We start from the raw sequence: 22928 nt of genomic DNA, 5'->3' as shown, positions 1-22928 counted from the left end.
GGAGAGGGAGACTGGGAGGAGAGGGAGACTGGGAGGAGAGGGAGACTGAGGAGGAGAGGGGAGACTGAGACTGGGAGGAGAGGGAGACTGGGAGGAGAGGGAGACTGGGAGGAGAGGGAGACTGGGAGGAGAGGGAGACTGGGGAGGAGAGGGAGACTGGGAGGAGAGGGAGACTGGGAGGAGAGGGAGACTGGGAGGAGAGGGAGACTGGGAGGAGAGGGAGACTGGGAGGAGAGGGAGACTGGGAGGAGAGGGAGACTGGGAGGAGAGAGGAGACTGGGAGGAGGAGAGGGAGACTGGGAGGAGAGGGAGACTGGGAGGAGAGGGAGACTGGGAGGAGAGGGAGACTGGGAGGAGAGGGAGACTGGGAGGAGAGAGGAGACTGGGAGGAGGAGAGGGAGACTGGGAGGAGAGGGGAGACTGGGAGGAGAGGGAGACTGGGAGGAGAGGGAGACTGGGAGGAGGAGAGGGAGACTGGGAGGAGGAGAGGGAGACTGGGAGGAGGAGAGGGAGACTGGGAGGAGGAGAGGGAGACTGGGAGGAGGAGAGGGAGACTGGGAGGAGGAGAGGGAGACTGGGAGGAGGAGAGGGAGACTGGGAGGAGGAGAGGGAGACTGGGAGGAGGAGAGGGAGACTGGGAGGAGGAGAGGGAGACTGGGAGGAGGAGAGGGAGACTGGGAGGAGGAGAGGGAGACTGGGAGGAGGGGAGACTGGGAGGAGGGGGGAGACTGGGAGGAGGAGGGAGACTGGGAGGAGAGAGGAGACTGGGAGGAGAGGGAGACTGGGAGGAGAGGGAGACGGGGAGGAGAGGGAGACTGGGAGGAGAGGGAGACTGGGAGGAGAGGGAGACTGGGAGGAGAGGGAGACTGGGAGGAGAGGGAGACTGGGAGGAGAGGGAGACTGGGAGGAGAGGGAGGGAGACTGGGAGGAGAGGGAGACTGGGAGGAGAGGGAGACTGGGAGGAGGAGAGGAGACTGGGAGGAGAGGGAGACTGGGAGGAGAGGGAGACTGGGAGGAGAGGGAGACTGGGAGGAGAGGGAGACTGGGGAGGAGGGGAGACTGGGAGGAGAGGGAGACTGGGAGGAGAGGGAGACTGGGAGGAGAGGGAGACTGGGAGGAGAGGGAGACTGGGAGGAGAGGGAGACTGGGAGGAGAGGGAGACTGGGAGGAGAGGGAGACTGGGAGGAGAGGGAGACTGGGAGGAGAGGGAGACTGGGAGGAGAGGGAGACTGGGAGGAGAGGGAGACTGGGAGGAGAGGGAGACTGGGAGGAGAGGGAGACTGGGAGGAGAGGGAGAGACTGGGAGGAGAGGGAGACTGGGAGGAGAGGGAGACTGGGAGGAGAGGGAGACTGGGAGGAGAGGGAGACTGGGAGGAGAGGGAGAGACTGAGGAGAGAGGGAGAGACTGAGGAGAGAGGAGAGACTGAGGAGAGGGGAGAGACTGAGGAGAGGGAGAGAGACTGAGGAGAGGGGAGAGACTGAGGAGAGAGGGAGAGACTGAGGAGAGAGGGAGAGACTGAGGAGAGAGGGAGAGACTGAGGAGAGAGGGAGAGACTGAGGAGAGGGAGAGACTGAGGAGAGGGAGAGGATAAAAGACAGAGACAGAGAAGGAAAGAAATGGAAAGAGGGGACGGAGAACAGGAAGGATGCATTGGAGCATTAATCGGCTGCATTTCATTCCAGAAAGTTGTGGTCTCCCATCTGTCTATGTTCACTCCCCGTTGTACATCTAAAATAACTGAAATGACTGAGTTCAAGCACGTTTTACCCGGTTTCCTCCATTTTACTCTAACACATCCTGTCCTGTCAGACTGAAGGGAAGAGAACAAGGGGACACATTTTTGGAATGGAACCCAGCCCTGCTAACGAACGAGTGGGAGGAGTTGACTGTGTGATTAATTAAGAGAGAGGGAGACAGTCTCCTCCTCCCCCCCTGTTGAGGGGGTTAGTGCTACAGCAGCAGTAATTGCTAACCATTAAGCATGCTACTCATGTATGCTAACACATGCTGTTGATACATTATAGATGGTAGGGGAGAGAGAGAGAGAGAGGTGCTAGCGCAGCACGGGGGTGGCGTGTAGCGCTAACACAGGTCGCTTTGATCACAATTCTGATGACTCTTCTCAAGGGATGCTAGTTAGTAATCGGCTAGTGGTAAATGGCATGCATACTGTTCTTGTTGATGTTACGGAAACCCTGTTTGTTGCTGTGATTTATACACTTATTTTTATGACACATAAAATGTTGATTCTTACTGTCAGGTGAAACGGAATCTTATTAATCACTTTCACACCAACTTATCAATGCAATCTAATGAGCATCAACACAAGCACGTACACACACTTTTGAATATAAAACCTAGAACCCTGGAATACAATATGCTTTGTTCAGAGAATGTTGTTTTGGGCCTCTGATTGACTCTGGTCTGGAGAGCTGTGATTGACTCAGTGTTGTGTAGTGGTTATCTGGAGAGCTGTGATTGACTCAGTATTGTGAAGTGGTGGTCTGGAGAACTGTGATTGACTCAGTGTTGTGTAGTGGTGGTCTGGAGAACTATGATTGACTCAGTGTTGTGTAGTGGTGGTCTGGAGAACTATGATTGACTCAGTGTTGTGTAGTGGTGGTCTGGAGAACTGTGATTGACTCAGTGTTGTGTAGTGGTGGTCTGGAGAACTATGATTGACTCAGTGTTGTGTAGTGGTGGTCTGGAGAACTATGATTGACTCAGTGTTGTGTAATGGTGGTCTGGAGAGCTCTGTTTCAGCCCAGTCAATCTACTGCTCTCTCTCAACCCAACCACTTAACACAGCACTGTACAGCAAGCAGGAAACACAAAGCATCAGATAGCATCACACACTGTGTACACACACACACACACACACACACACACACACACACACACACACACACACACACACACACACACACACACACACTGTACACACACACACGCACGCACACACACTGTACACACACACAGGGCAACAGCACTAGTAGCATCAGTGACTAGAATCTCTCACGCACACACTCGCTGCTGAGTGCTTGTCCTGAGAGATAAGGACCATTAGTGGGAAACAGAGGTTGCATCCCAAATGATTCTTATTTCCAATGGGCCCTGGTCAAAAGTAGTGCACTATAAATGGAATACGGTGCCATTTGGGCCAGAGACAGAGGCATCATCTTTGTGTTGTGTAAAGGGTCTTATGGCCATGATATGATTGGCTGACATGGAGTTGGTGGGCCAGGTGTGGAGGACACCTGTTTGGTGCTGTAGATGATCCTAGCATGAGGAGAACAGGGCAGGTCTACTGTAGATGATCCTAGCATGAGGAGAACAGGGCAGGTCTACTGTAGATGATCCTAGCATGAGGAGAACAGGGCAGGTCTACTGTAGATGATCCTAGCATGAGGAGAACAGGGCAGGTCTACTGTAGATGATCCTAGCATGAGGAGAACAGGGCAGGTCTACTGTAGATGATCCTAGCATGAGGAGAACAGGGCAGGTCTACTGTAGATGATCCTAGCATGAGGAGAACAGGGCAGGTCTACTGTAGATGATCCTAGCATGAGGAGAACAGGGCAGGTCTACTGTAGATGATCCTAGCATGGGGAGAACGGGGCAGGTCTACTGTAGATGATCCTAGCATGGGGAGAACGGGGCAGGTCTACTGTAGATGATCCTAGCATGGGGAGAACAGGGCAGGTCTACTGTAGATGATCCTAGCATGGGGAGAACAGGGCAGGTCTACTGTAGATGATCCTAGCATGGGGAGAACAGGGCAGGTCTACTGTAGATGATCCTAGCATGAGGAGAACAGGGCAGGTCTACTGTAGATGATCCTAGCATGAGGAGAACAGGGCAGGTCTACTGTAGATGATCCTAGCATGAGGAGAACAGGGCAGGTCTACTGTAGATGATCCTAGCATGGGGAGAACAGGGCAGGTCTACTGTAGATGATCCTAGCATGGGGAGAACAGGGCAGGTCTACTGTCGATGATCCTAGCATGGGGAGAACAGGGCAGGTCTACTGTAGATGATCCCAGCATGAGGAGAACAGGGCAGGTCTACTGTAGATGATCCTAGCATGGGGAGAACAGGGCAGGTCTACTGTAGATGATCCTAGCATGGGGAGAACAGGGCAGGTCTACTGTAGATGATCCTAGCATGAGGAGAACAGGGCAGGTCTACTGTAGATGATCCTAGCATGAGGATAACAGGGCAGGTCTACTGTAGATGATCCTAGCATGGGGAGAACAGGGCAGGTCTACTGTAGATGATCCTAGCATGGGGAGAACAGGGCAGGTCTACTGTAGATGATCCCAGCATGAGGAGAACAGGGCAGGTCTACTGTAGATGATCCTAGCATGAGGAGAACAGGGCAGGCCTGCTGTAGATGATCCTAGCATGGGGAGAACAGGGCAGGTCTACTGTAGATGATCCTAGCATGGGGAGAACAGGGCAGGTCTACTGTAGATGATCCTAGCATGGGGAGAACAGGGCAGGTCTACTGTAGATGATCCTAGCATGGGGAGAACAGGGCAGGCCTGCTGTAGATGATCCTAGCATGGGGAGAACAGGGCAGGTCTACTGTAGATGATCCTAGCATGGGGAGAACAGGGCAGGTCTGCTGTAGATGATCCTAGCATGGGGAGAACAGGGCAGGTCTACTGTAGATGATCCTAGCATGAGGAGAACAGGGCAGGTCTACTGTAGATGATCCTAGCATGGGGAGAACAGGGCAGGTCTACTGTAGATGATCCTAGCATGGGGAGAACAGGGCAGGTCTACTGTAGATGATCCCAGCATGAGGAGAACAGGGCAGGTCTACTGTAGATGATCCTAGCATGGGGAGAACAGGGCAGGCCTGCTGTAGATGATCCTAGCATGAGGAGAACAGGGCAGGTCTACTGTAGATGATCCTAGCATGGGGAGAACAGGGCAGGTCTACTGTAGATGATCCCAGCTTGAGGAGAACAGGGCAGGTCTACTGTAGATGATCCGAGCATGGGGAGAACAGGGCAGGTCTACTGTAGATGATCCTAGCATGGGGAGAACAGGGCAGGCCTGCTGTAGATGATCCTAGCATGGGGAGAACAGGGCAGGTCTACTGTAGATGATCCTAGCATGGGGAGAAAAGGGCAGGTCTACTGTAGATGATCGTAGCATGGGGAGAACAGGGCAGGTCTACTGTAGATGATCCTAGCATGGGGAGAACAGGGCAGGTCTACTGTAGATGATCCTAGCATGGGGAGAACAGGGCAGGTCTACTGTAGATGATCCTAGCATGGGGAGAACAGGGCAGGCCTGCTGTAGATGATCCTAGCATGGGGAGAACAGGGCAGGTCTACTGTAGATGATCCTAGCATGGGGAGAACAGGGCAGGTCTACTGTAGATGATCCTAGCATGGGGAGAACAGGGCAGGTCTACTGTAGATGATCCTAGCATGAGGAGAACAGGGCAGGTCTACTGTAGATGATCCTAGCATGGGGAGAACAGGGCAGGTCTACTGTAGATGATCCTAGCATGAGGAGAACAGGGCAGGCCTACTGTAGATGATCCTAGCATGGGGAGAACAGGGCAGGTCTACTGTAGATGATCCTAGCATGGGGAGAACAGGGCAGGTCTACTGTAGATGATCCTAGCATGGGGAGAACAGGGCAGGTCTACTGTAGATGATCCTAGCATGGGGATAACAGGGCAGGCCTGCTGTAGATGATCCTAGCATGGGGAGAACAGGGCAGGTCTACTGTAGATGATCCTAGCATGGGGAGAACAGGGCAGGTCTACTGTAGATGATCCTAGCATGGGGAGAACAGGGCAGGTCTACTGTAGATGATCCTAGCATGGGGAGAACAGGGCAGGTCTACTGTAGATGATCCTAGCATGGGGATAACAGGGCAGGCCTGCTGTAGATGATCCTAGCATGGGGAGAACAGGGCAGGTCTACTGTAGATGATCCTAGCATGGGGAGAACAGGGCAGGTCTACTGTAGATTATCCTAGCATGGGGAGAACAGGGCAGGTCTGCTGTAGATGATCCTAGCATGGGGAGAACAGGGCAGGTCTACTGTAGATGATCCTAGCATGGGGAGAACAGGGCAGGCCTGCTGTAGATGATCCTAGCATGGGGAGAACAGGGCAGGCCTGCTGTAGATGATCCTAGCATGGGGAGAACAGGGCAGGCCTGCTGTAGATGATCCTAGCATGGGGAGAACAGGGCAGGCCTGCTGTAGATGATCCTAGCATGGGGAGAACAGGGCAGGCCTGCTGTAGATGATCCTAGCATGGGGAGAACAGGGCAGGCCTGCTGTAGATGATCCTAGCATGGGGAGAACAGGGCAGGCCTGCTGTAGATGATCCTAGCATGGGGAGAACAGGGCAGGCCTGCTGTAGATGATCCTAGCATGGGGAGAACAGGCCCGCAGCACTGCTGTGTGTGTCTGTGTGTTAGTGTGAGAAGCTTGCCTGATCTCTCTCACATGCACTGCTCATCCCAGGGCAGGGATGATTTATTCACAATGGGAGAACAGATGACTGCAGGCAATCTGTTTCTGCAGCTATACATCCAGAAGAGAGAGAGGTGTAAGGCTGTGCATTTATTAATGTACAAAAGATAACTCCCTCCCTGTGAAACATAGTGGATCTGTTTCCCTCAGCTCTAGGTGGGAAGAGAAGCTGTTTCCGTTGGTTGAGGCTGAATGTGTATTTCCGTGTAGAAGTGAATGATAGGTAGTGTTCTCCATGTGATCAAACTGCATATTGGTTTCTTCTCCTGGTTAATCTATTGTTATACTTTCCCTTTCTCCTCAGTTCAGCTGTGTTTTATGTCAGTGTTTCTCAACTATCAACTTCTGGTTGAGAAAGAACCCTGAACAGTTCTAGTCCAGCACACTTGATTCAACTAACTAAAGGACTTGATGATTAATTGAGTTGTTGAATCAGGTGTGCTAGTGAGGGGCTTGAACAGAAATGTGTGTTGTTAGTGGTACTTGAAAGCCGAAGTTGAGTTAACACTGTTTTATTTTGTCCTTTGTGGCTCTCTAATGGAACCCAGTGTTACCTTTACTTCCTCCCCTCCAGACCGTAGTCGGGACGGCTCAGGGGAGCCTTCACTTGCTAGCTCCAAGGCCAGAGAAATGTACAGATGCTCTGGGGCAATTCCCACATTTGGGGATCTTATCTGCTGCTAATGACGAGTTAGTCTGGAATTCCACTGAAGTACCGTAGTTCACATTTATTAAACATGTACACTATGTGAGGTAGTCTGAATGACTAAATAAAATAGCAGGCTAATGGAGCAAAAAGAGCGTGGCTCACAGTTCCCCTACATCTCCTCCACACAACAATTGCGTCAAAAACAAAAGTTAACTTACTACGTTACCCACAATGCACTTCAGTGTTTTAAAGCTATACCCCTACTTTACCAACACCAGACATTCCGATCATTCCATTTGCGAATCCTGCCTCATATGGCTTATAAATGTTTCTGGACCTTCTGAACTTCTGTCTCTCTGCCAGGCGATCTGCTGCACCTTGGTGAACTGTACCTGTGATAGTTTCAAACCTGGGAAACTGAAGAAGAGACTGTGTGAGCACTGCAAGCATGGATGGGTAGCGCACGGTAAGCACAGATTCAATTGTTACTTTACTTAGTGTACATTTCTATCAGGGTGTGGGAATGGGGGTGGGTGGTAGGTGTGTCATTATTCATGTTTGTGTGTGTGTGGGAGGGCTGTTTTCTATATTAATGTCTGTGTGTGTGGGGGGCTGTTTTCTATATTCATGCCTGTGTGTGTGTGGGGGGCTGTTTTCTATATTCATGTCTGTGTGTGTGTGTGGGTTCGCCTGTGTTTTCTCGACTCACTCCTGTGCATCCTCCACCCCTCCGTCTTCCTGCAGCTCTGAGCAAGCTGAAGCTGCACCACATGTACCAGGGCAGCCAGGTGGAGATCGTCCACTCTAACGTGGTCTTTGACATCTGCAGCCTGATGCTCTACGGGACCCAGGCAATCCCAGTCAGACTAAAGATCCTGCTGGACAGGCTGTTCAGTGTCCTGAAACAAGAGGAGGTCATCCAGATCCTCAACGCATTGGACTGGACCCTACAGGACTACATCCGAGGATACGTCCTACAGGTGGGGGGGAGGCTCTTCTTCCTTACTTTAGGATGAGGAGAGGGGAGAGAAAGGAGGACAGAAGAGAGGAGGAGAGAGAGGGAGAGAAACAAAGCTTCTCTATAGCAACGCTCCTCTTCTCCTCATCCTCCTCTCTGGAGGTCTCCAGACTGATGGAGGGGATATGTGTAAATATTATTTAGTTCCACGATTTCCCTCTCAAACTTGAGCTAGGCTGAACCACCCGGCACACAGTCAGTGTCAGCCAACCGCTGCTCACTTCGATTAGTCCGTCATCAACTATTCAGCTTTCTCTCTGCATTTAATGTTAGCTCCTCTAATGGTGAACACAGAGTCAGAATCCTCGACAGGCAGAACCAAGCGAATGCTGTGTGATAAAATATTGATCATGGTTACTGTATGAAGAGGCCGCGGTCTGACTTTCACAGACACCACAATCCTATGTAATTACTACTGGGCCGTGTGGAGGAACCTCATTCTCCTCTCTCCTTCCTCTCTGATCTCACTCCACCCTGACGTGTGTGCATGAGTGCGTGTGCATTTGTGTGTGTGTGTGTGTGTATTCATTAATTTGTATGTATGTGTGTGCACATGTCCTCTCTGATGCTGATGGATAGAGGGAAAATCCACGTGATCTAAATGAAGAGAAATGACAGGCAAGATGAAAGGCAGCGCTGTAATGAGGGCTCCCTCCTCTCTGCATTAACTTCACAACTGAACCCTTTATTAAGACGCTCTGGGGTGAAGTTCCCCTAAATACAGATCTAGGATCAACTTCCCCTCCCCCAATCCTCACCATAGCCATTAGTGGGGAAAATGCTCATTTGACCCAAGATCTGGGTCTAAGGGCAAGTTCACCCTACACCTATTTAGACACAGTCAGTCTGTGTTTTAGATGACCTCATAGCGTCCTTGGTGTGTGAATATACAGGAATAGAGCTTAATACAGATGTATAATGCTAATGATGAAATGCTCTCTCTCTTTCTCTGCATATCAATCGCTTTCTCGCTCTCTCACTCTCTTTTCCCTCCTCCCCGCACTCCACCCACCCCCTCTCCTTTCCTCCCTCTCCCCCACACCCTCAACTTTCCTCCCTCTCCCCCACACCCTCTCCTTTCCTCCCTCTCCCCCACACCCTCTCCTTTCCTCCCTCTCCCCCACACCCTCTCCTTTCCTCCCTCTCCACCCACCCCCTCTCCTTTCCTCCCTCTCCCCCACACCCTCAACTTTCCTCCCTCTCCCCCACACCCTCTCCTTTCCTCCCTCTCCACCCACCCCCTCTCCTTTCCTCCCTCTCCCCCACACCCTCTCCTTTCCTCCCTCTCCCCCACACCCTCTCCTTTCCTCCCTCTCCCCCACCCCTCTCCTCCCTTCCCCACACCCTCCTCCCCCTCTCCCTCACACTCTCTCCTTTCCTCCCTCTCCACCCACCCCCTCTCCTTTCCTCCCTCTCCCCCACACCCTCTCCTTTCCTCCCTCTCCCCCACACCCTCAACTTTCCTCTTCCTCCCCGCTCTCCCCCCCTCCCTCCCTCACACCCTCTCCAGGACATAGCAGGGAAGGTGTTGGACCGCTGGGCCATCATGACGTTCGAGGAGGAAATTGCTACGCTGCAGCAGTTCCTCCGCTTCGGTGAGACCAAGTCCATTGTGGAGCTGATGGCCCTGCAGGACAAGGAGGGTCAGGCCGTGCTGGTTCCCAGCACCCGCACCAACTCAGACATCCGCACCTTCATCGAGCGCAGCACCCCGCGCACTGCCACCACCAACAATGTCCTGACCCCCAAGGTGGAGAAACTGAGCTCGTCCAAAGCGCACCACTTTGAGAACTTTATTAATAGTATGGCGTTTATGCTACCATTTCAATTGTTGGGCTCCGTGCCAGCGCCTCTCCTGGGGTCGCCACTGGGGGCGCTGCAGCAGCAAGGGGGGCAGATGGAGCAGGGGCAGAGACGGGGGGACGAGAACCCCAACGCCCTCCCCCTCCCCGGGCCGCCTCCCACCGAGAGCAGCCTGGTGGGCTCGAGCTCCACCTCATTCACCTCTGACCTGGACAGGGGTGGAGACAACCCTATGGACGGCCTCTCGGCCACGCCCAAGATGGAGTCTGAGGACTTCCCCACCAGCGACAACTACTCGGACGGCCGCTCCACACCCTGCACACCCTCCATGATGAACTCTGACTTTACCCAGATGTCCCCGGATAGCAAGCTCCAACACTCCATGGACCGGAACGGGGGAGGCGGGGGAGGAAGTCTCAAGAAGGGGCGTGTGTACTGCAGTGCGTGCGACAAGACCTTCTATGACAAGGGCACGCTGAAAATCCACTACAACGCTGTGCACCTGAAGATCAAGCACAAGTGCACCATCGACGGCTGCAACATGGTGTTCAGCTCGCTACGCAGCCGCAACCGCCACAGTGCCAACCCCAACCCGCGCCTGCACATGCCCATGAACCGCAACAACCGCGACAAGGACCTGCGAGGAGGCGGGAGCCTTTCGGCCGACGAAGACTCCGAGGCAAGCGACAAACCGCGGTCTGAGTACCCCCACTCATCCATCCCGGTGTCCCTGACCTCGTCCCCCGACAGCCAGAAGTCAGTTGCCAGCTACATGGTGAGTCATGTGGACTCCACCACCAGCAGCACCAAGCTGCACCACAGCAGCTCCTTCCCCAGCATGGGGCACCTGGGCCACGGCATCCTCTTCCCCAACCTGAAGACAGTGCAGCCTGTGCTGCCTTTCTACCGGAGCCTGGTGACCCCTGCCGAGCTGGCCAACAGCCCCGGCCAACACCTCCCCTCCCTCTCCGTCCTCTCCTCCTCGCTTCCCCTCAAACCTACCTCCATCACCGCCCCAGACGCCTGCGGTGCCATCAATGACCCTGTGCCCAAGAAGAAGTCGCGGAAGTCGAGCATGCCCATCAAGATCGAGAAGGAAGCGGTAGAGAGGGAGGGAAGGATGGGGGAGGACAGCGGTTCAGAGGACATGAGCCCTATACAAGGCAGGGACAAGGAGGAGTGTGAGAGAGGGGTAGGAGGAGGGGGGGATTTGTGTACGAGACAGATGGGTGTAGAGAGGGAGAGGGAAAGAGAGGAGAGAGGAGTCATTCTAGCTGGGGAGAGAGGGGAGAGGGAGGAGGTGAAGCGGCCAAGGTCCCACAACCCGGAGAGAGATGTGTGTGGAGGCAGGGAACAAGAGGAGGATGAAGAAGAAAAAGAAGAGGGATCCCGGCAGGCAGAGACAGGTATGATCACCTCCGCCTCATCCCCCTATGATGGAAAACTCAACCACAGAGAGAACCACAGCCCCTCTCTGAGCAGAGACCACACAGAGACAGAGGGAGAGGAGGGCGACCAACCAACCTCCCGGCACCAAGACAAGCCGTGCGACGACATGGATCACCGACTGACCAACGGCGGTGTGTTCAGATTAGGCGACAGAGGGAAGGATGATCCAGAGGGCTGTATGGAAGACTACACCAACTCTAGCCTCCTGCAGTCTCGTATGGACTCTGAGGAGGGGCCACTGGACAGGGATGACCTTCCACACCACTGTGAGATCTGCAGCAAGACGTTCAACAACCAGTACAGTGTGAAGATGCACTACCGCAACGTGCACCTGAAGGAGATGCACATGTGCACGGTGGCTGGCTGTAACGCTGCCTTCCCCTCCCGCAGGAGCAGAGACAGGTGAGAGAGAACAAACACACATCAGTCAGTTAATAGTCTGTCATTTAGTTGTATAGTCTGTCAGCGATTTACGAAAGGGATTTGTCATTCTCTAGCACAATATAGGATATTTAAGCATACAATGTCAGAGGTTCTGTTGAAGTGTTATGGTTCGTATGTCTTTTCAGATGATCTAATAAAACCACACCAAACTGGCAGCAACCACATATATGTCAGTTACAGACTTATTTAACAGAGATGAATGGTCAATTAAAGATAATTTCCAAAGGTACCTTTTGAAAAAACACCAACCAAGGAACAACCTTTCCTACATTTTGTGTCTTTCAGGCACAGCTCCAACCTCAACCTCCACCACAAGCTGTTGACCAAAGACCTGTACAGCCCATCACCCCGCTCCCTCTACTCCCCAGCCTCCCTCTGCAGGGACAAAGACCCTGTCAGCCTGGACTACCGCCAGGACCTGAGAGACCTCCAGAGGGATAGAGAGCTCCAGAGAGACACAGGCAGCCAGACGTCTGTCATCTTCAGAGGCCACAACCGCATGGGCCTGGTCTACCCCATGAGCAAGATGGCCGACGAAAGGACAGGGGAGAATGCAGGAGAGGAACTGGAAGGAGGAGGAGGGGTGGAGGAGGGGGCGGTACTGGACCTAAGTACGTCATCGTCTGTACCTCCTCGTGGGGGTGGCAGCGCCCCTTCCTCCTGGGACTCGGATGGGGCAGGCAGCGAGGAAGGGGAGGGACTAGAGGAGGAGCCTCTGCCGATGGAGGAGGACAGCGATGGGGAAAGCTGCGACGGGATTGGTCTAGGAGGCCCCGGTGGAGAAGGATTAAGTTTGGGCGGGGACAGGACCCTGGGCTGTGTGGGGGGAGGACAGATGGGGCCGCAGGGGGTGGAGGTGGCTCACCCATTACCTGCCACGTGTGCCAGAAGGTATACAGCAACAAGGGGACTTTCAGAGCCCACTACAAGACTGTCCACCTGCGCCTGCTGCACAAGTGTAAAGTCCCAGGCTGCGACACCACGTTCTCGTCAGTACGGAGCCGCAATAGACACAGCCAGAACCCCAACCTGCACCGCAACCTGACTGGCAGTGGCGGCGGCACCACTCTAGACCAGGAGTAGGGCCTTGCCCGAGCTTCAGCTCACACAGACCCTGATTCACTCTCACTGTAATCTTTAGTCTTTGTTTATTTGACACCAGAACAGGCTTGCAGGTTAGCACTTTTTGGAAAGAAATCCATTGTTTTTTGGGGGGCAATGTCTGTAGTGAGCTTGGGATTGTGGAATCCAGCTGTATTTTTCTTTGTTATGGCAGATTGTATCTGCTTTTTTTGTGCAAATGTTACAGGACAGTATATCTCCCTGAATGTTGAGTGTATTCCTCCAGGTATATCAAGTTCAGCAACCTGAAATTGTTCTGAGGTACACATGAAGACCTTCTGCATTCCATTCCTTGGACACTCATTTTCAACTAATTATGTTTCCTTTCCCCTGCCAACATTTTTAAATATGTTCTTTTAAATTGATATTTATTGATGGTACATGTAGAAAAACAACCATTTATTTTGGACACGAAATTGACAAGTCATTTTCCCATCATTAATTTTTGTCTTGATTTAAAACACTTAAGAATCATGCATCATCTTTTAAAACGTTGTGCATCTCAACCCCTCTCTCTAGCTCTTTTATTTCTATGCACTAATTCTAAATAGTTTGCCTTACAGTCTAGTATAATTTACTCACATCCAGTTTAGGATCACCTGCCAGTTTCTAAATCACAAGCTGTTCAAGTGACACTTATCTCCAGTCATCAACAGTGGTGGAAAAAGTAAAGATACCTTCATAGAAAATTACTCGAGTGAGTCACCCAAATACTACTTGAGTAGAAGTATTTGGTTTTAAATATACTTAAATATCAAAAGTAAATGTAAAAGTATAAATCATTTCAAATTCTTTATATTAAGCAAACCAGGGGTCACCATTTGTTTTTAAAATGTACAGATAGCCAGGGGCACACTCTAAAGCTCAGACATAACTTGCAAACTAACCATTTGTGTTTAGAGAGTCCGCCAGATCAGAGCCAGTAGGGATGACCAGGGATGTTCTCTTGATAAGTGCATGAATTGGACCATTTTCCTGTCCTGCTAAGCATTCAAAATTGAACAAGTACTTTTGGGTGTCAGGGAAAATGTATGGAGTAAAAAGTACATTTTTTTCTTTAGGAATGTAGTGAATTAAAAGTAAAAGTTGTCAAAAATATAAATAGTAAGGTACAGATCCCCCCAAAAAAAAAACTACTTAAGTAGTACTTTAAAGTATTTTTACATAAGTACTTTACACCACTGGTTATCAACTATAACAAGTTAAATATTTTCGGTGTTCTTCTTGGTAGTTATCGTCGACTTTCCCTGTGAGTTTACACGTATCGTTCCAATCAAAAGCGTCTGTGACATTCTAGAAGTGTGGCGTACGTTAGTTTCTTTGGACTGTGGTCTGTAAAGATCTTTGTTTAAAAAAAAAAAACGTTTTCTAAGTATTGTGAACTTGATGGATATAAGTTATTGTTTGATGTTGTATGTGTGGTTCTGTTCCTCTCCTATTGTTGCTGTTTCTGGATGTTGCATTATGCTAGCGTGATAACGTTGACCAAAGATTTCTCAGTCCCGAGGTGCATACGAATCCAACCGCCTCATGCAGTACAGCGTCCTTATTAGGATAGCCTCAGTCTTGGGCCGAGATTGAGGCTGTCCTAATATGGACACCGTATATTTGAGGCTTGCAGTATTAAAACAGCCTTCTCTTGACGCTCTTATCTGAAAATGCATCACAGAAAAGTCAGTATTCAGACTTGGGCTCTTAAAAAGCTATTACAACTCTTGGAAGAAAACATTTATTGGAAGAACTTTTATATATTTTCATGGTCTTTTGTACTAAAATCTGCTCACATCTTGTGCACTAGAGTGGGTGAGGGCATCATTCTAGACATACAGACAGACAGACGGTCATTGTCTCCAAGAGTTGGATCATATGATATTGTACTGTGAACAAGTCAAACACTGAGAAAAACAAAACCTAACTGAAAGATAAGTAACCAGGGCCCAATGTCCACACACCCTTCAAAACATATGGTACCTAAATAATTATTGAATTGTATATTTTGTGAATAGAGTCATTTGTAATCTAAAAAAACAAACATAATGTATCAAATATGCTAATTCTACTAGACTCATTCTGCATCCTAAGAGATGTTTATTGGGAGGAAAAAGATGTCCAAAGTTACGTTCTTGCATTATTTCACAATAGTTTTTTGGTTTAGGTATTCTGCATATACACTAAGTGTACAAACATTAAAAAACCTTCCTAATATTGAGTTTCACCCCCCTCATTTGCCCTCAGAACAGCCTCAATCTGTTGGGCATGGACTCTACAAGGTGTCAAAAGCATTCCACATGGATGCTGGCCCATGTTGGCTCCAATACTTCCCACAGTTGTGTCAAGTTGGCTGGATGTCCTTCGGGGTGTTGACCCTTCTTGATACACATGGGAAACTGTTGAGCGTGAAAAACCTTGTCAGCATGGAATTCTTGACTCTCAAACCGGTGCGCCTGGCACCTACCACCATACACTGCTCAAAGGCACTTAAATATTTTGTCTCGCCCATTCACCCTCTGAATGGCACACATACACAACCCATGTCTCGATTGTCTCAAGGCTTAAAAATCATTCCGTCTCCTCCCCTTCATCTACACTGATTAAAATGGATTTTACAAGTGACATCAATAAGGGATCATAGCTTTCACCTCGATTCACCTGGTCAGTCTGTCATAATGTTTTGTACACTCAGTGTATATTTGACCTTATGTATTTAATTACATTGAGCTAGATAAAATATACATTTCTTTGTGAAGTTGTATGGATTTGTAAAAATAAACCATGTGTTTTTTGATTTAATGTTACAATATTCGTTCCTACTCAATAAAAAGCCATATCTGTTAGCACGCTTTGGTCTCATTTCATATATAATATTTATCTATTTCGTTTTCTTAAAGTAAATACTATCATACGATTAGCCACCTGTAACAAAATATGAATCTGCTTTATACACAATATTTTCAGTGCCAATATCTAGTAATATTAACACACAGTTATTACATTGTCTTCTCTTTGTGGTGCTGGGAATTAAAAAACACTACTTCATCCTCAATTATATAAAATCTACATTTACAGGAGTATTTGTTTTATACATAACTACATAATAGAAATGACTGCATAGTAGAATCATGTTCAGTAGGCAAGAAACAGAAAACGCTTTGAAACGGTACAAATGAAATGAGTGTTCTTGTTGGACCTCTTCTGTTTCAAAGCGTTTTCTCCCGTTTTGTGCCCCGTCTATCTCCTAAGGCCTACTAGTGTTCCATACCAGGTAGAACACTGAATGTGCCCCGTCTATCTCATAAGGCCTACTAGTGTTCCATACCAGGTAGAACACTGAATGTGCCCCGTCTATCTCATAAGGCCTACTAGTGTTCCATACCAGGTAGAACACTGAATGTGCCCCAAATAGCATTATTTTCCCTACATAGTGCACTACTTTGAGCAGAGCCCTATGGGTCCTGGTCAAAAGTAGTGCACTATATAGGGAATAATGTGACATTTGGGACATAATGGCACCTTTTTTGATCTTAACTGACTTGCCTAGTTAAATAAAAGGTCAAATAAAAAATAATCACTGTTGTGAGGTCACCATGCAGTGTGTTGTTATTGATTGAAGGGTCTTCACTGGTTACCACAGCCACAAAGTCAAAAACCACGCCTATTTCTATTGATCTTCTTAAAATGGGATTTTTAACCTAACCTTAACTCGGGGTGGCAGGTAGCCATTGTCAGAGGCTGTAGACAGAAATGGACCAGTGAAGGTAGGAGTAGTTCTGGTGGTAGGAGTAATATTTCTGATGGTAGGAGTAGTTCAGGTGGTAGGAATGGTTCTGATGGTAGGAGTAGTTCTTGCGGTAGGAGTATTTCTGATGGTAGGAGTTGTTCTGATGTTAGGAATAGTGCTGATTGTAGGAGTAGTTCCGGTGGTAGGAGTAGTTCTGGTGGTAGGAGTAGTTAGTTCTGGTGAGTAGTTCTGGTGGTAGGTGTAGTTCTGGTGAGTAGTTCTGATTGTAGTAGTTCTGGTGGTAGGAGTAGTTAGTTCTGGTGAGTAGTTCTGGTGGTAGGCATAGTTTAGGTGGTAGGAGTAGTTCTGGTGAATAGTTCTGATTGTAGGAGTAGTTCTGGTGGTAGGAGTAGTTCTGATTGTAGGAGTAGTTCTGGTGGTAGGAGTAGTTATGGTGGTAGTAGTAGTTCTGGTGGTAGGAGTGGTTAGTTCTGGTGAGAAGTTCTGGTGGTAGGTGTAGTTTAGGTGGTAGGAGTAGTTCTGGTGAGTAGTTCTGATTGTAGGAGTAGTTCTGATTGTAGGAGTAGTTCTGGTGGTAGTCGTAGTTAGTTCTGGTGAGTAGTTCTGGTGGTAGGTGTAGTTTCGGTGGTAGGAGTAGTTCTGGTGAGTAGTTCTGATTGTAGGAGTAGTTCTGGTGGTAGGAGTAGTTCTGATTGTAGGAGTAGTTCTGATTGTAGGAGTAGTTCTGATTGTAGGAGTAGTTCTGGTGGTAGGAGTAGTTCTGGTGGTAGGAGTAGTTATGGTGCTAGGAGTAGTTCCGGTACGTCCACACCCCCGGGTGAGGAGGATGAATCTGTTGCGCAACGAAACAAAGTGTACGTTAAAACTAATGCTGCAAAACAGAGGATGAAAGCGCTGATTGTGTAACTTTTCATTTTCAGTCAACCCACAGCTTCTATTTACATGTTTTACACAGAGCTGGCCATTACCACTTGGCTGCTGCTGAAAAGCCCAGTTCCGACAAGTGCCTCGATCCTTTATTGCTGGTGTGGGAATGTAGTACCACTCAAAGGGGGTGCGACGGTTATTTCCGTCCCCTCAGTGCACTGTATGTAGGCGACACTAACCATAGAAAACCTTGTAGGAGGTGGATCACTTGTTCATTTCAATCCACACACTGTTCACGGCAGAATTTAAACATTTCTATCCAACTTGTTAAGTGGTGATGGAGTAATATTTGTTGGCTACATAGCCTGAGGAGGAATCTTTGTTTCTGGTATCCTGTGTTCCCAACTGGTGGGATGTAACCCACTGGTGGATCGCAGCCAATTCCTACTGAGTCGCAACCGAAGGTTAGGCGGTATAGCTAGAAACATTGTTCTGTTTATCTTGAGGTTGGAATGAAAATTGTGCATCAGGTGATGAATCATGGCACAAAATAAGTTTAGGAACAACTGCAGCAGAAACCATATCCACAAAGAGAAGTATGTTCCCAAATAATGATTTATTAGAAGAAAAAAGGTTAATAGTATGCATGACACACAACTACAGATAACTGTTGTTTAGCAAATCAACATATTTTTTTCTACATTGGATTCATAGGAGGTTGGTGGCATCTTAATTGGGGAGGACAGGCTCGTGGTAATGGCTGGAGCAGAATAAGTGGAAAGGTATCAAATACATCACGTGGTTTCTATGTTCCGGACAGTATTATGAGCCGTTCAGCAGCCTCCTGTGATTAGATTCCAGTCTTCTCTCTTCAGCTCTATAGCCTACTACACCACTATGAGTCCAACCACTGTAACAACAGACCCTCATGAGCACTGCTGCTGCTTTTGAGCCTCAGATGTTCCAGAGAGGGGGGAGGGGGGTTTCTGGGGGCACTGACATTAGATCCCACCTCACAGTCTTGGGCTATGGAGGAGTGCAGGGAGAAGGGGAGATGGGAGGTGGAGGAGGGAAGGGAGAGTGGGAGGAGGGAAGGGAGAGTGGGAGGAGGGCAGGGAGAAGAGGAGACGGGAGGTGGAGGAGGGAAGGGAGAGTGGGAGGAGGGAAGGGAGAGTGGGAGGAGGGCAGGGAGATGGGAGGTGGAGGAGGGAAGGGAGAGTGGGAGGAGGGCAGGGAGAAGAGGAGACGGGAGGTGGAGGAGGGAAGGGAGAGGGGAGGAGGGCAGGGAGAGGGGGAGGAGGGCAGGGAGAGGGGAGGAGGGCAGGGAGAGGGGGAGACGGGAGGTGGAGGAGGGAAGGGAGAGTGGGAGGAGGGAAGGGAGAGTGGGAGGAGGGCAGGGAGAAGGGGAGACGGGAGGTGGAGGAGGGAAGGGAGAGTGGGAGGAGGGCAGGGAGAGGGGGAGGAGGGCAGGGAGAGGGGGGGAGGAGGGCAGGGAGAGGGGGAGGAGGGCAGGGAGAGGGGGAGACGGGAGGTGGAGGAGGGAAGGGAGAGTGGGAGGAGGGCAGGGAGAGGGGGAGGAGGGCAGGGAGAGGGGGAGGAGGGCAGGGAGAGGGGGAGAAAGGAGGAGGGTGAGGCAGAGGCAGAGGGTAAAATTGATTGTCCACAGGGGCTTGGGAAGCTGTTGAATATGAGGGGTATTACCGCCCGGCACTGCAGCCAGATGGACAGCAGATGACTTTTGTTCCGACTAATACTCTAGTCTGGGGAGGCGTGGGGAGACAGGAAGAAGGAACATTTTGGAGTGCTGGACAACTTACATCACCCACTCTGTCTCAGGGATAGCACCATATTCTCTGTCCTCTAGTCAAGGCCTACAGCAGAACAGTGAGAGTAAAAAGACAGCAATTCAATGTCAGACATTGATAGTGTTTTTAGATAAGGGATTCTAAAACTTGTGTATTAGGAGTAAGTAGGCCAATTTTGTATGTAGGAAATAAAAACATGTAATGCCCCCCCAAAAAATGTGTTAAATGAATGTAACCTTTTTAGTATATTTGAAAGGGGTAGGGGGTAAAAAAAACATGGCACATTTTGACCACTAAAAACACAGTTTGAGATATTTCCACACTATGAGATTGGAATAATACTGTGAAATTTTGAAAATTATGAAAATTCCCTGGTAGTGTAAGAGCTGTTTGAAAAGACCGCCTGAAATGTCAGCCTGTTTTGGTGGGATGGCGTTTTGACCTGCCTGGTGACATCACCAGGTGGTAAATGAGTTAATAGACCAGCAATGAAGAGAGTTCCAAACCTCTCTGCCAATAACAGGTCGTTTTCAGTTTTCCCCTCCTCACTCAGAACACTCCCAGACAGTCCGAGCTAAATTCTTGCTTGGGAAATTGCTCTTTCCTAAGAAGCTATTTTTGTTTATTTTTAAAATCATTTTAATTGAAGACAATCACTGTAAGGTACTTAATTGTTACCCAGAAATGATTTGATATTGACCTTTAACAACTCCATAAGGTTTAGCACCAACCTAGTTTGAATTGCAAATTGTGGATGAACAGCAACCCCACTTCCCACCCTTCCCAGTTTGCCAGTTATGCACTAATATGTATAAAAACGGGGTATAGCTGCGAAAAACAAAACAAATAACGATCTGTTTGAATAGAGGTCATATAGTAATAATCTTTTTTTTAAGGTAAAATACTGTCTTCTTTGTAAAAATGGCTTTACAATGATAATCACCAAATGACATAATGTTCTATTATTTTTTATAATGACATCCCTTATCAGACTGTCACTATAGAGGTACTATAATTCTATGTATTATTATGTAACAACACCTGATCCAAACGATACAAATGTTAACACGGATTTTGAGGAAAATCATTTTGAACCCAAATAGATTAAAACACCTTTGAAGTTATTTTTTTCTTTTTATATTTATTATTTCCACTTTCCAGTATGATAACCTTAACCAGTTTATAGCCTACCAAGAGCTTCCCAAAATACTGGACTAATTTAAGTCTTCATATATGTACCATACACAACATGGAACAAAATATTTGATTAAATCATCAAGTATAAACCATGAAAAAAAATATTGAGCGTTGTATACCGTACATGTGTGAGGCTTAATGTGATAACTATACTGAACAAAAATATAAAGGCCACATGTAAAGAGTTGCTCCCATGTATCATGAGCTGAAATAAAAGACTCCAGAAATGTTCCATACGCACAAAAATAGTGTTTCTCCATATTTATGTGCACAAATGTGTATACATCCCTGTTAGTGAGCATTTCTCCTTCACCAAGATAATCCATCCACCTGACAGGTGTGGCGTATCAAGAAAGCTGATTAAACAGCATGATCGTCTGAGACAGCTGATGAATCAGAGGAGTATTTCTGTCTGTAATAAAGCCCTTTTGTGGGGAAGAACTCATTCTGACTGGCTGGGCCCCTACCCAGTCATGTGAAATTCATAGATTAGGGCCTAATGAATTGATTTATGAACAGTTACTCTGTAAAATTGTGGAAATTGTTGCATGTTGCGTAAATATTTGGAGCTGTTTTCAGTCATAGTTTACACCTAGTTTATGGACTAAACAACACTTCCAGGGTTGGTCCAGGATTATGCCAGAGAGGAAGAGGAGACGTGAGAGGTTTTACTCTTCCCAAAATCTGTCCACGAAAAATAAACACACAAAATTAGACATTTTTGTATGTGGGGTCAATGAGAGAGTGCCGAATTTGGTTAAAAGAAAATATAATAAGTACATAAGTGTAACGTTCAATTAAACGGAAACGTTTGGCCAGTTAAAAAACTGGAGTGGTTGGGTTGTGGGTTCAAAATGCACCGCTGCCCTTTAAATAGTCATACGTCACTCAGTGTTTCCAGCCACACTCTGATACACCCACCAAACTGATTAAATATACCTCAACGTCTGTTCAAGAAAGTTGACCAACGTTTTGGGGAAACGTGTCGTTCAGTACAAACCGTCACGCAACGTAGTAAATGTTGAATCGAACTGAAACACTCCTGGAAACTGCCCTGGCTGTCCATGAGGGTTTGGTTCTCTGGCATTGCTTAGGTTTTACTACCATCTGCTGGTTGAAACATATATGCACATGATTCAGATTTTCCTCTTGAGTTTGAACATGGATTTATGTGACCTTGGATTGTAGTGAACATCTTTCGATGAGTGTGACTTTCTCTCTTAATCTTTATATGGCTAGATGTACATGTCCCTTCCCCATGAAACACAACATATGTGGACATATGTTATAGTTCATTGTAAACTCTACATATGAACCCCTTTCTTTATAACACTTAAACCATTCAGAATAGGCCTAAATCCGAAGCACAACATATGCTTTAACCAAAAACCCAACCTAAACACAGGATCATATTAATCTGGAATAAAACAAAATAAAAACAGGCCCCTGAATCAGATAAATGCAATCAATATCTGTTAAAAGAGGCTATACAGAAGTTGCTGGCTAAATGTGAACCTTCAATTTTGGCTTTAGTATTGTCTGCATGGCTCATTAACTCATAAAATCTGATATGTATGCTAACAATAGAGCCCCACAGTGGAGATGTCCTAATACCCATAAAGCATAGCGGTCAAACAGGAAAATGGATCCAATCGTTTTTCCACCATTCATTTTTTCCATAGGGGATGTTAGAAACACTTCAAATAAGGGTTGTGTTTTGTGTAGGCTTACCCAGGCGTGACATTTTGATATCCATGTAAATCTCTCTCGGACAACGTGACTTTTAGCAATATATTTATTCGGCTCTATTTCCTCTCAGATTTGAACATGCTAATTAGCATCAAAGTAGACATGCAAGATTACAAATCCCTGCAAACTCTTGCACGTCATCTCGAGCTGACACCTTTGCTAACAGGTATTGTGTCAATTTAAAACTTGCACAAGACAGTTCAAAGAATTGTCCATTTAAAGAAATGTAGCTAAATTATTCATTACTACACTTAGCTAACATTAGATAGTTCATCCAGAGATTTGTACCTTTACCTTGATTCAGCAGTCTTGTCCAGATTATCATGGCATTTGTAGTTCTTTATGATAGCAGCTAATTAGCATTTCATTTTGGGTGGGTAAATACAGGCAAATATATTGATAAAAGTCACATTGTACTAGACATTTACACAGCCCTTATTTTAAGTGTTTCTAAATACCCCCAAGGGAAAAAGAAATGGTGGGAAAGTGTTTGGAGCCATTTCCCTGTTTGCCCGCTAGGTTTTATGGGGATTATGACTCATACTGTGGCACTCTATATACTGTAGTTTATGCTCATGT

General features: G+C 48.0%; 1 protein-coding gene across 3 annotated transcripts; it reads left to right on the top strand.

The window, feature by feature from the left end:
• The first annotated feature begins 1563 nt into the window (after positions 1-1563).
• Positions 1564-15826, top strand: bnc1 (basonuclin 1). 3 transcript variants are annotated; one of them, XM_052515902.1, is made up of 6 exons: positions 1564-3623; positions 5184-5343; positions 6104-7622; positions 7901-8136; positions 9685-11828; positions 12156-15826. In XM_052515902.1, exons 3-6 carry the CDS (start codon positions 7388-7390, stop codon positions 12913-12915), a joined length of 3375 nt encoding a protein of 1124 aa, XP_052371862.1. In that variant the 5' UTR covers positions 1564-3623; positions 5184-5343; positions 6104-7387; the 3' UTR covers positions 12916-15826. The 3 variants fall into 3 exon arrangements, with proteins under 3 accessions (XP_052371862.1, XP_052371863.1, XP_052371861.1); XM_052515903.1 differs by lacking the exons at positions 1564-3623; positions 5184-5343 and adding an exon at positions 4533-4583; XM_052515901.1 differs by lacking the exons at positions 1564-3623; positions 5184-5343 and adding an exon at positions 5049-5103.
• Positions 15827-22928: the final 7102 nt, after the last annotated feature.

The sequence above is a fragment of the Oncorhynchus keta genome, unplaced genomic scaffold (genome assembly GCF_023373465.1).
Source record: "Oncorhynchus keta strain PuntledgeMale-10-30-2019 unplaced genomic scaffold, Oket_V2 Un_scaffold_3531_pilon_pilon, whole genome shotgun sequence".
NCBI lineage: Eukaryota > Metazoa > Chordata > Actinopteri > Salmoniformes > Salmonidae > Oncorhynchus > Oncorhynchus keta.
The sequence above is the reverse complement of the archived record's forward strand: the minus strand, read 5'-3'. Positions and strand labels throughout refer to the sequence as shown.